This window comes from Dermacentor andersoni, chromosome 4, assembly GCF_023375885.2.
Source record: "Dermacentor andersoni chromosome 4, qqDerAnde1_hic_scaffold, whole genome shotgun sequence".
Classification (NCBI taxonomy): domain Eukaryota; kingdom Metazoa; phylum Arthropoda; class Arachnida; order Ixodida; family Ixodidae; genus Dermacentor; species Dermacentor andersoni.
This window is the reverse complement of record NC_092817.1, coordinates 41,769,991-41,783,847: the sequence shown is the minus strand read 5'-3', so window position 1 is coordinate 41,783,847 and position 13,857 is coordinate 41,769,991. Positions and strand designations below refer to the sequence as shown.

Below are 13,857 nucleotides of genomic sequence, written 5' to 3'. Positions count from 1 at the left end.
TTTTCTCACTTATCCAACTCCGCAATCTTGGTTTTATAATATGTAACTTATTCAATGTTTGTGTATCCCACTCTGATTGCCAATGTTTCCTCAATTTACGGCGTAAAAAGGGCTTTAGGTCTGTGGCAGGAATGGGGATATTTCCATCTGTGTCGCTAAAACTCACTGACGTAGCGTTTTCGTCAGCAGCTACGTTGCCTTTTATACCTTTATGGCCAGGTACCCAGCATATTATAATCGCTTGGTTGCAGATATATGCGGAGCACAACAAGCTATACAGCGCATTCAAAACGGGATTCTTATGTTTTCGTAGGCTAATCAGGGCTCTCACGACACTTAGTGAGTCTGTAAAGACAACAGCCTTAGCGACATTTCTGCGCCTTATGTGTTTAACAGCCGAAAGTATACCGTATGCTTCTGCCGTAAAGATACTGGTGTGTGGGTTTAGTGGCCCTGATGTTGAAAATGAGGGTCCGAGAGCTGCGTAAGCAACACCAGCAGGAGACTTCGAAGCATCTGTGTAATATTCGTCACAGGAATACTTCTCTTTAAGTTCAAGAAAATGTGATTGTATGTGAGCCTCAGGTGCTTGTTTTGATATTTCTAAGAAGGAGATGTCACATTGGATAGTTTGCCACTCCCAAGGCGGTGGAAGCCGAGAGGGGGCCATTAAGACATTCTCTAAAAGAGAGACTCCTGTTTTTTCTGAGAGTGCTTCCAACCGGAGGGACAGAGGAGGCCGGACACCTGGGCGGTTACGGAATAGCCTGGCCGTGGAGGAGTCGTGAATAATTGAATGACATGGATGATCCACAGCTGATTTTACCTTCAAGGCATACGAAAGACACAAATATGTCCTTTGGTAGTACAGCGACCATTCATTAGATTCGACGTAAAGGCTTTGCACAGGACTAGTTCTAAAGGCGCCTGTTGCAAGGCGGATGCCTAAGTGGTGGACAGGATCTAGCATTCTTAGAGTACTAGGTCCAGCAGAATTATAGACTATGGCCCCATAGTCAAGGCGTGTTAATATTAGGCTTTTGTACAACTTTATTAGGCATCTCCTGTCGCTTCCCCAAGCTGTGCGTGACAACAGCTTCAGAAGATTCATAGTCTTGAGGCACTTTGCCTTAAGATACTTCAGGTGTGGCACAAAGGTTAGCTTACTGTCTAGAAGGATCCCTAAGAATTTGTGTTCACAGCTCACAGATAACCGTTCTCCATTGAGATTGATTACTGGTTCCGCCAGTATACCTCTTTTATTAGAGAACAGGACGCACGTACTTTTTCTCGGATTTAGCCTAAAACCATTTTCGTCCGCCCACTTAGACAATTTATTTATGCAAAGCTGTACATGTCGCTCACAGATACTTAGATTACATGATTTAAAACCTATCTGGATGTCATCTACATATACAGAATAAAACATACTACGTGGTATGGCAGTCTGGATAGAGTTCATTTTGACTATAAAAAGAGTGCAGCTGAGCACACCTCCTTGTGGAACACCAGCCTCCTGCGTAAATGGACGGGACAGAACGTTACCAAGTCTTACACGGAACGTGCGATTGGAGAGGTAACTCTGGATGGTGTATAGCAAGTTGCCTCGAACTCCCATTTCAGACAGATCGCGGAGGATTCCAAAGCGCCAGGTTGTGTCGTATGCCTTCTCCATATCTAAAAATACAGACAGGAAAAACTGCTTATGGACAAAGGCATCGCGGATATTTGTCTCGATGCGGACAAGGTGATCTGTTGTGGATCTACCGTCTCTAAAACCGCACTGTAAGGGATCGAGTATCTTGCTGCTTTCAAGAAAATGGATGAGGCGACGGTTAATCATTTTCTCAAATAATTTGCATATACAGCTTGTCAGAGCTATGGGCCTATAATTGTTGGGTGAGGAAGGGTCCTTGCCCTCTTTGAGAATAGGGATTACGATTGCTTCTTTCCAAACAGAAGGAATGTAGCCTGCAGAGAACATGGAATTAAAGAGTGACAGTAGTGTTTTTTGTGTTTCGGGGTGTAAGTGTCTGATCATCTCATACATTATCCTGTCACTTCCTGGAGCGGACTTGTTGCAACAGTTCAGTGAGGCCTGGAACTCAGCCATTCCAAATGGACGGTTGTATGCTTCGTTGGATGTGCTTTTCCGATCCAAATTCATCTGCTCTGCTAGTCGCTGGTATTTTAGGAATGTATCTGTGTAGTGTGATGTACTGGAAATGTGCTCGAAATGTGCTCCTAGACAATCTGCCTGATCCTCCAGGGTGTCTCCTTGTGTATTTAATAAAGGTAAGGGATGAGTTTCGCGGCCTTTTATTTTGTTAACCCTGTTCCAGGCTTTTCGTTCGTCTGTATATGAATTGATGCTGCTTATGTAGTTTTTCCAACTTTCGCGTTTAGCGCGGCGGCGCGTTCTTCTCCCTTGCGACTTGATCGCCTTGAAATTAATGAGGTTCTCTGCGGTTGGTGAGTTACGGAGGAGATTCCAAGCCTTGTTTTGCTTTTTCCTGGCTTCTCTACACTCCTCATTCCACCATGGAATACGTCGTCTTGAGGGCGACCCTTTTGTTTGGGGGATACATACTGATGCAGCATCAATAATGAACGCTGTTATGTATGCTACTGCGTCATCTAGGCTAAGTTCACAGATATCATTCCAGGGCAGCTGCGTTAGTTCGCGAAACTTCGTCCAGTCGGCTGAATCAACTTTCCATCGAGGAACATGTGCAGGATACTCACTTTGTTTTTTAAGGTTTAGGACGATGGGGTAGTGATCACTGCCATAAGGGTTATTAATGACATCCCACTGGAGATATGGCACAATTGTACTAGACGCTATGCTTAGGTCTATCGAAGAAAATGTTTTATGTGTAGAGCTGTAAAACGTTGGCTTTTTCTTATTAAGCAAGCAGGAACTCGAAGTGAATAGGATGTTTTCTATAAGCCGTCCTCGCGCATCACAGCGTGAGTCACCCCACAGTGTGCTATGCGCATTTAGATCACCGACGACTATGTAAGGGTGACGCAGCTCATCAATAAAGCTTTGAAATGTTGTGCTAGAGAGTTGATAATTTGGGGGGATGTATACGGACGTGATAGTAACTAGTTTATTGAATAGTACTGCTTGGATAGCAACTGCCTCAAGGGGAGTTCGGAGTTGCAGTTGCCGACAAGCAACGCCTCTGTCTACTATAATTGCTACGCCGCCGGACGATGCAACAGCATCATCTCGGTCCTTCCTGAAAATAGCATATTGCCTAAGAAAGTTTGTTTGCGTAGATTTAAGGTGTGTCTCCTGAACACACAGCACCTTTGTATTGTATTTGTGTAAGAGTTCTTTGACATCGTCGAGGTTGTGGATCAAACCTCTTACGTTCCAGTGTAATATTTGTGTATCCATATTGTTTGTGTTTATGTGCTGTGTGTCAAGAGATATCACTTAGACTGGCTCAAGGGACCTTTTCAGGCCCCTTGATGCGGGGTATTTCTTTTTTCTTGGCGCGCTCCAGGGAGCAACGCCGTTCCTTCGGCGTCTGAGACGTCGGAGAAGTTTTTGTTATATCCATCGCCTCGTCAGAGGCGCTGGATGACGCCCGCTCAGCGGGCACGCGCGGGGGTTTTTCGGGCCTGTCTGCATGAGCAGTGGCCCTGGGACCAGCAGGCTCGGAGGTCTGCTGGTCGTTCGTGGTAGGGGGCGGAAGAGCCGTGGCTGCTCCCGCCAGGGGGGCTGATGGCGTAACCGCCGTCACATTCCGTGTGACTTGCGCGGCCGCCTGAAGATGTAGCGCTGCCCCCCGGCGCGCCACATCGGTGTAGGAAGGACTGGACTGATTTTGGAGTGAGAAACGCTTACGTGCCTCTGGAAATGATAGGTTGAGTTTTACTTTCAGTTCTATGATTTGTTTCTCCTTTTTCCACGAGGGGCACGATCGCGAGTAGGCGGGGTGATCTCCTTCACAGTTGGCACAGTGGTTTGGTGAAGTACAGATGTCAGAAGCGTGTTCAGAAGAACTACACTTAGCACAAGTAGCACGTCCTCTGCAGGTTTGCGACCCATGCCCAAAACGCTGACACTTAAAGCATCGACGCGGATTTGGGATGTACGGTCTAACACGAAGCTTGCAGTAGCCGGTTTCTATTGATTCAGGGAGAATGCTGGTTCCAAATGTTATGATTATAGGCCTAGTTGGTATTTCTTTGTCATCTCGTCTTATTTTAATCCTTTGCACTTTGACAACGTTCTGTTCTTGCCATCCTTCTAGTAGTTCGCTTTCACTCAGTTCGAGAAGGTCATCTTCTGAGACGACCCCGCGCACTGTATTCATGGATCTGTGTGGGCCCACTGAGACTGGAATTTCTCCAAATGCAACAAGTTTCGAGAGTTTGTCATATTGCGCTTTGTCGCGAAGTTCGAGAAGAAGATCACCACTTCCCATCTTAGTTACCTTATAGCCTGGGCCAATTGCTTCAGTGAGAGATTTCGCAACGACAAATGGTGAGATCATTCTGACTGTTTTCTTATCGTGCTGACTATGTACAACGTGGTACTTTGGAAAGGATTGTTTTGGCTGCATGAAGAAGGTGAATGTTTCATCGGTGCGCCCCCTCTTCAGGGAGCGATCAGGTAGCGGAGGAAAGTTATTTGCCATATAGAGCAGGAAAGTTCGGCGGCGATGGTGGCCACCCACCACCGAGCCCAACAAGGGGACGCTACAAGGTTGGAAGAATACCTGCAGACGCCAGCCATACATCGCCGCTATAACCTAATATATATATACCCAAGGCAGGATATATAACACACGGTTAACCCTTGCCGCCAGGAAATACGGAAGTAATAAGAAGTGAAGAGAAGACAGAAAAGATGGAAAAGTGGGAGAGAAAGACGAAGATTGGAGAAGAGGACAGGAAAAGGCGACTGCCGATTTCCTCCAGGTGGGTCAGTCTGAAGGTGCCGTCTATGTGAAGCCGAGGCCGAAGAGGTGTGTTGCCTCCGCCGGGGGGCCTTAAAGGTCCAAACACCCAGCATCGGCTCAACCCCCAGGATCCCCTTTTCCCCAGACACGGCTAAGCCGCGCACGGCTACACGCGGGAGTGTCCAACCCTCGTGTGCTCGGGTACGTGGTGTCGCAACGCACCAAACGCCTGCTTGCGCAGACGCCCCTGCGGGGGACTAAAGGACTATGGACTGAAGGACTATACCATGTGCGGAGTAACGTATATCATGGGCGCTATAAAATAAAGTTGATGAATTCTGAGTTTATCCCTCCTGATGTCAAATTTCCATAGCCACTAACGCAAGAACTGGAGGCAACCGGCAAATATGTTTTAACAGCTCAATGAAACGCTCTCCTCGTATTTTTTTAGGAGGCTACCTTGGTTTGGTCTCAAACCCTTCGAATCGTTTCACCTACGGTGACAAGTTTTACTTACACAGTGTGTGTCAATGATAAAATTGTACAGCAACATGAAAAATTCCCGATGGGGTTTTATGCTGCTCAATACGAGCTACATAAAAGTGTTTTTACGAGCGTGAAAGAACCCCGCGAATACACGCAAAAGTGCCGCGCGACTGCTTCTTTTCATTTTCCTACTACATATTTTTTATATATTGTTATTTCTTTTATGAGAGAAGGAGTACCCGTCGCCATTATTAGGTGAATACATCTGTTTCTTTTACTTTCATTTGAATAAAAAAAACGCAATGTTATAACGCCTTGTCTATTTATCAATCTAGGGCACATGTTGCAGATGGGAAATTGAAGTCAAACAACGGTGAAATCGTGTTTGCTATACAGAAATCATAAGCACCACTTTCGAAATATACGGCTTTACAGTGTTCTACGAAATACATGGACGTTCCAGCTGCCAGTTTAACAAAAAGCATGTGTCAAGCAGTCCAAGATTATATCTTGCTTGCAACACCAAGGCAGCTTTTTAGCCGGTTTTCGAGGCGGATATTTTGAAAATTATACTGGTCTTAAGATTTCTGCTAAGCAGACGGAAATCCAATTCTTCTAGACTTCAAGTCTCAATTGGAAAACTTGACTTAATGTAAATATTTAAAAAAATAATAAGCGAATTTTTCTGTTAGCAACATGAACATTGCGATTTGTTGCGCAAGTAACGCCTACCTCTTCAAGTAATCTACACTTTAATATGCCTAATTGGGCTACAACGTCCAGGCGAATAAAAAAAAATCTAAATAGAAGAAACGAAAAAGGGACGATATATTTGCATAGTGCGAATATAGCCTCGTCGTAGGTAAACCAGAGCGCATATGCCAATATATTTTTGAACTTATCCACACCATAAAGCCGAACTTAAAAAAAAAATTCTCTCTATGTTTAATGTTCAAACGTCGATGCATTTGAAGCGTATTTACTCATGCACATTATAGAGACCCGGCTCCGTGCTCAATAGGTAGTTCCGATGCAGAAGGTAAACGATACCGTACAAATACGCGTTGTAAAAGCGCGGGAGGCATTAAAACCACAGGGAAGTAAAATTCAAAGCATACATTCACTCTCTCTGACTCACTCACACACCTACACACACACACACACGCACGCACACACGCACGCACACACACACACACACACACACACACACGCACACACGCACACACACACGCACGCACGCACGCACGCACGCACGCACGCACGCACGCACGCACGCACGCACGCACACACACACACACACACACACACACACACACACACACACACACACACACACTGTATCGGACAAAACTTCCTCGTTGGAGGCAGCAACACAGCTAGGCAAGAGCAAACTGAAGTGCTATAAGGGTGCCGTTTAAGCAGGTTGCTGCACCTAAGAGCGTCATAAAAGCATGCATACAGCTGCACCTCAAGTGGACTAAGCGATATATTATCGAAAGTTTGTTGCGCACATAACGCGAATGCAGGCTCGGCAAACTACAGCCAGGCAGAGCCCCAGTCAAAAGAAAAGAAAGAACGCAAACTTCGCGCATTTTGTGGCGAAACGAGAAGGGTCTGGCAGCTTGAAATGTTGACACTTCGCACACAACGCGGCACCGAGTAGCGGCACTGGTGACATCAAACAGCCTACGCAACTTTGCCGAAAGTTTACTCCGCCCCCCCCCCCCCTCCCGGCCTTTCTCCAACGCTTTCACACGGATGCGCGCCAGCGAAAAAGCTTTTAAAAGCGCTGGAAGCCGCGGAGGCTATATCTAGCGGTGTAAGATCGGTGCGAGATTAGGGTGAAAGAAGGAGGAGTACGGGGACGGGGGGGATGATGTTGTCTCGGACAAACGTCCGGCTTTCTCGGAGGAGCAGCTAATGGACCGCAGGGCCCTGTCGAGGACCGCGTATCGATTGCGTCGCTGGACATAGGAGAGCGACCGAGACGGGGAGGGGCAAGCGGACCTCCAGGGTCCGCGAGGCAATTAACGTTACGAAGGCGCCGAACCCATCGCCGCCAAGGCGACCAGTCGCTGGGCGCTGCGTACGTTAAGAGAGAACCACTATACCGGCCTCCCCGCGCGATCCACTCTGAGAAACAGGTTATCTATGTGACCTCTCAAGGAAGTAGTAAAGTCACGCCGTTAGCGGATCTGGCAATATGCGGCACATTTTACGGCGAATAGTTAACGCCGCTTAACGCGACGAAGAGCACTGTCCGTAGAAGCCTCGAATCGCAGGCTTCGAGAACGGCTCACTACGACAGACCATCTACGAGGTCTGTCCCGAAAGGTCGTGCATTGAGCCACAAAAAAGAAAAAAAAAAGGGGGGGGGGGGGACAGAGATGGTGTAGCGGCGCCGCTCTCTCACTCTCCCCAATAAAGGACCCAGTTGACCTCTAGTACGAGCAGGACAGCTGTATGTCACTGAAAATTTTGTGTGCACTTTGCGCGCAAACTATTTATCTTGTCGAAATCGCGTTCGACGATAGCGACGAAACAAAGGATCCCTACTAATTATTTTCGTAAATTTGGCCAAATTAAAAGTTTCAGATTACTTAAATTCAGGGGTCTTAGTGACAAAAACCGCGATCTGATTACGAGGCGCATCGCAGTGGTGAATCCCGGATTAATTCTGAACTCCCTGGGGGCTTTTCTTGAACGTGCGCCTAAATATAAGCGCACAAGTGTTCCTGAATTTCGCCCCCATCGAAATACGGCCGCAGCGGTCAGGATCGAACCCGTTACCTTGAGCTCAGCAGCGCAACACCACTTCCAAATGGTGTGTGTGCGGGGGGGGGGGGGGGGGGGGGATTGGGCAACTATCGTTGCAAACTTTCAACAAATGTTGCAAAAAGGCCCATGGAAAGGATGCCTTCAGACAAAGAATTTTGTTCAAGTGGGGTACACTGTTTTCGGGAACGCCATGAACACCCTGAGGACGACACAGGATCAGGACGCCTCTCAACTTCGCGCGAAGATAAAAAAACATCGATCGTGAGCGCTCTCTTCTGCTTGGTCACCGCCTAATCACTGTTAAAATTATAGCGGCATCACTTTTTTTTTTCGGAAAAGTCGCCCTTAACGAAAAAGAAAAAAAAAATACGTTTGCGCCAATATGGTACTGGAAGTGCTGTCTCTTGCTGAGCAAACGTTGCGAGGAAAAGAAGGTAAGAAAGCTTCAGGCGACAGTCGATAAATTATTAAAAATCTGTGTCGTCAGCCGCAACAAAACATGGATTTACGGACACGGCAGCTTGAGTGGCACAGCCAAAAATGGAATGAATGAATGAACGAATGAATTATATTAGAGAATGAGAAAACAACAAGAAGCGCGGGAGGACCGCGTGCAGAGGCACGCTACTCTACGCTACTTTTCCTATGCAGAGGCGTCTACATATAGGGTGGTTGAATTACCTTCGCTTCATCAAAAAGCTTTCTCTCTCTCTCTTTCTCTCTCTCTGTCCCTCTCAAGAAGCGACGAAGACGCTGCTACAAATCTGCTCAACGGTGGGCTGCATATGTGCATGCGCACGATGAGTTACGACACAAGTGAGACGGGACCCTCGGTCTAGTTAACGCGCGCGAACTACTCACCACGCGAGGATCGCAGGTTATGCGCCGATCGAAGTAGCGGGCGGCAGGCAAGGACCCGAGGCCAATCACATCGTGCTCCCATTAACGCCATCCAGAGGAGCGCGACCACTCAATCTTTCGATAGCCGGGAATTGCGAGGACTACAAGGGTAACACAAACGAAAATAGTTTCGCGCGGTGTAAAGCAAGTACAACAAGCTTCTACAATAAGAAGAACGTTCCAATCAAGCGTGTAAGGACGCTGGGGAGTCTGAAGGGGGGCAAAGGGAACGTTCGCGCGGGTAAGCCGGTCCCTATAGAAAGCGGGCAAAGGGTCGCACCCATTTCCGCCTCGGCGAAGTAAGTTTAAGAAAATCGGCGTAGCACGACGCTGAGAAAACAGAAGACGCTCGGGCGGATTCTGGAACCGGCAGGAAGCAACAGCAGCAACAGCAGGAGCTGCGCGAGTGTTCGCGCCCAGGGGTTGGGTTAGCCCGGCGTGCTATTGATCGACAAACACAACGGGCACTTACCCAGGCGCCGGGTAGGCCTTCGACCGGCGGCCGCCGAAGCAGGACCTCCAGCGGGACCTTACGTTGCCCATGCGCTCGGACGGGCCCCCTCTCCGTACCGGGCACGGCGGTCTGGTGCGGGCACAACAAACACGGGCCGCACGAGAGTCGCACTCGGCCTCGCGCTTGGTCGGGAGTCTCGTTCGGCGGTGACCCTCGGCGGGCTTGCCTCGCTGGAACTGAGGATCACGAGAGCACCTCAGTCAGTTGCTCCGGGAGCGAAGCGCTGTCCCTCGTACACAAAAGGGCGGCGGGCTCCCGCCCGAGAATCCCAAACACGGTTCCCGGTTCATTTCCCGAAGCGGGCTAAACTTGACACGCTTACGCCGCCACCGGCGGCGCACGGTCGCTTGCGCATACGGGCGGTTGTTGGAAGTCCAAGGAACCAAGAAAGACCTTTTCTTGGCGCTACCGGCAAACAATCGTGCAGCCTGTTCGTGTACCGCAGTAAAACGACTGAGAACGGTACGGAATCACGGTCGTCCAGCGTTAGCGATCAAAATGTTCGACGATAAAACAGTGCTAACGCCCCGTAACAGGAACGAGGCAAACGCAGTGAAACGTGGATGGAACAGAAATGGCGGCGGACGAAGGTCTGCGATGAACAACAGAGGTCATCTGAGTGTTTTGCGTATAATTGGCCGTATGCGCACAGAAATGGGGACGAAAACGCGCGCACAAACGGCTGTCGACTATCTGACGGAATCTATTTAAGGGCAAGCGAATGCAGAAAACACGGCAATGCGCAACACGCTATTGAGTAGGTCGAGGGTGCACCGAAGTCTCCGATTTCGCAGTTATGGCCCGAGTGGAATCAAATGTCCAGCAGGGAACCTCCTTGAATCACTTTGAAATGGACATGCTTGGAAAAGTTTCCGCAAGGCATTCGTTATAAGCTCGACCGAAGTGTGCGATGACTTCCTCACACGCACGAGGAACGAAATTCGAGAGAAGCTGAGGTGCTTTAGAAACCATAGTCGAGGATATGCGCGGAACACTGACGAAGCGCAATTGTCTAACGGTTGTCTTTGACAGAGCAAGACGTTTTCGCCAGACAAATAGTTTATGCCAGGCGCCCTCAACACACGACCGTCTTACTTTTTCAGTAGCATTGGCGAGGTCGTACGTCAAACGCTGAAACATCCGTATCCAATAAAAAAAAAAGTGCGTAGACTTGTCCTCAACCGAAATGCCAGAGGACCATTCTGTCAGCTCCGCGTTTCAAGAGGCCACAAGAATCCTGCCGCAAGAATCGCGCGTTTCGAAAACACTACGGCCGGTCGCCTTCTGCCTTAACACACTCGTTGCTAACGACTTAGCAACAAAGTGCCTTGCAACACATGGAGAAACTCACTCTTTCACCTCCTACATTGTAATGACGGCGGACAGCCCTCTGTGTCATTGGCAGAAACCCATGGCTAAAGGGAAACTGGTGAATAACGACGTCCTTAGAGGTTCGAACAAGGGGGTATTGAAAGCGCTGCGTTAGTGGCAGGTGACAGTTTTATTCTCACGAACTCCCGACAGGCGATCAGCTAACCAGTGCCACGGGTACGAACAAAACACATGAGGCATCAACTGTCGCACGCGTGAAATCGAGCTTTCCGAGCTTACTAGAAAGAACGATACCGAGAGACAGGATAGAAGAAGAAAGGCGGCAACCCGAGGTATTCAGGGATCAAAAGGACCTATCGGACAGCATGCCCGAGCAGGAACGGGACCCTTTCATTCGGAAAATGGGAGAGGCCGTCGCCGCCTCTGGGAACACGGAGCGTCTCCGATTTCGAAAACGAAGAAGAATGGCTCGCTGGCTAGCGACAATTACTCGTTCCATCCACGGCGCTTGAGAAGGAATCTCATGAGGTAACGACAACGACACCGACTTGATTGGAGTCGCCCGCTACCCAGAAGTCGGCCGAGGTCGTGCCCCTCCCCGCCGTTTTAAACTGTTTGTCAAGCTGTCTCAATGGGAATAAACGAATCCCCGATGTCGAAAATCCCTTCTGGAGAAGAACTGAACGAATCTCGAGATGTGGGGCAAAAGAAATATCGCGGCGGGAGATGCGGCGGCTCGACAGTGTAGAAATGTTGCACCGAAAGCAGACGGCGCGCCGCGACGGATAGAAAATTCCATTCGTGCGACGGCCAGGGCCGCCTTTTAGGCAGTTAGAGGAAGCGCCGGCAAGAATTTTCGGCTGCTCGGGAGAAAAAGGAGCAGGCAGAGAGCGAGTTTGACATAAAGATATGCCGAGATGGCTATATAAGAATCCTTCTTCGCCACTGTTCGGCTGTCTCCTGCTGCCTCTGATGAAAGCCGAGAGAGAATAAGCCAGATCGATGCCTCTTACATTGCGATATATATTCTGCTCTCGGGAAACACAGCGGGTTTTGACAAGCCAAAGCGGGGAAAACGTCGCCTTTCAAATTGAGAGAGACCAGGCTCCTTTTCGCAAACGAGGCACTGTCGCCTTTCTACGTGTTGCCGCACGTCCGGGAGAAGTCTGGGGGACGTTCACAGGAAATTTCTGCGGCGTGGACTGAGAGTCTCGGCCAGCGAAACACAATGCCACTGGGTCATCAGGGCACAGAAACTGCGGCGCGATAACGCTACGCCGAGTAACGACTCGCTGACAATTGCAGCCGAGGTGCCTAGAAGGCCGATCTAAAACGACACTAAGATGTTCGCAACGACGAGTGCAGGGACGGTTAACACGGGGCTTCGACGAAACGAAGCGGTCGTACTCTCTCCGCCAGCTTCCCAGGTGTGACTTCCACCACCTAGAGGTCACAAGTCGACAGCCCTCGACGGGCAAAGTTCGCCTGGCCTTTCGAGCCGGAGCGGACGGAGGACATCCAGGGCGCGCTCCCGGTGACGGGCTCCTGACTGCACTCCGGCACACACTCGCAGGCTCGCACCGTGTGTCACTCCAAACTCCAGGCCGCGGAGTCCTAGACGCACGAAGCGGCGAGCCGTGGCGCACGGTGACACCAAACGAAGCGGTTGCTGTTGCGGAACGTCAGCGGGACGGTAGAACGTGACGGCGCTCCCTCGCGAGCGCGCACGCAAAGCAGCGTTGGGCGCCGGCGACCGGAACGCCGGAGCTTCAACTCGGCGCTCGCGCGCCGATCGCCCTGCTCCCCTGCTCGCACCCCGCCCCACGTGACCCGGCGCGCGCGCTTCTGTGTTCTGCCGGCGAGCGCGGGAAAGTTCGAACAGTCCTTAGGCTGCTTCGGTGCTCGCTCGCTCGAGCGCCCAAGCTGGTCACGAAGGAAGGAAGGAAAAAGTGGAGAAGGAAAGGCAGGGAGGTTAACCAGTTTAGCTGAACCGGTTTGCTACCCTACACATGAAAGATGGGGAGGAGAGAGAGAGGAAGCACATAGCACACAAATCGTCAGTTACAGTCCGTCACTCCTGCGCGGCACAAAAAAAGCGGCGCTACACAGAGGCAGCACACTAGTGGGAAAGGCCCGCCGCTGTGCTCGTCTGAATCGATGGAAACAAGTTCGAAATTGCCATGCAAGCGGCAGACAACGCAGGCGCGTCAAAACTGTCGGGTTCATCGTCGCGAAACTTTCCACCGATTTGTAAGGAACGCCGTGTGAGGGCCTCCTGCATTCATACTGACACGGAGAAGAAGCGATCGCATTCGCTGCCGCAGGTCCGTTCGAACGAAAATCGCCGGACATACGTCGAACAAGTTTACTTCGTGCGTTTGACCTTCCCAATCGAAGTGGGAGAAGATACCGCGGCGAAGTGGAGAGAGTCTGCCGCACTCAATTCCAGCGCCACAGAAGCGTGAAGTTCGTTGAAACGACAGCAATAGTCATCACGTGCCTACCTCTCAACTTCTGGTGCCATCTGCAGCTGAACTGATTGAAGAAAAGGCACGCATACATCCATGTCCCAATCACGTTCCCCCACACGCACAATCAACAAAGTAACAAAAAATACTTTAAGCCACCGTTTTACAAAATGAGGTGGTATAAAAAAATGTGGCCCACGGTACGACAAAGCAATGATCTTGATTATGTTTCCACGCGCCTTATCGAGCATTGACATAAATAACAGACGCTATGGCGAGCCGCCCCATTTTAACCGATAAATATATTTAGGATTCCGTTGCCTTCACATTATATTCTCATTGCACTCATATCTTTCACTGGTACATGCTTATTCTCCGTCTGCAACGGCACACGCAATCCAGCAAATTGCCATTTCAGGCTTATTACGAAATAAAGAAATGTTGTGCGCTTGAAGCGGGA

The 13,857-nt window shown here is 49.7% G+C and overlaps 1 protein-coding gene across 4 annotated transcripts in view; it reads right to left on the bottom strand.

Moving 5' to 3' along the window:
• The window catches only part of LOC126536992 (uncharacterized), a 426,514-nt gene that overhangs the window by 148,200 nt on the left and 264,457 nt on the right, over nucleotides 1–13,857 (bottom strand). Inside the window, exon 1 of one of the 4 annotated variants that reach the window (XM_055073636.2) lies at nucleotides 9,556–12,573. The exons of the other annotated variants lie outside the window; for them this stretch is intronic. Coding sequence (XP_054929611.2) covers nucleotides 9,556–9,626 — 71 coding nt within the window. The 5' untranslated portion in view covers nucleotides 9,627–12,573. Of the gene's footprint in view, nucleotides 1–9,555; nucleotides 12,574–13,857 lie in introns of those variants that run through there. 4 annotated transcript variants of the gene reach the window in all.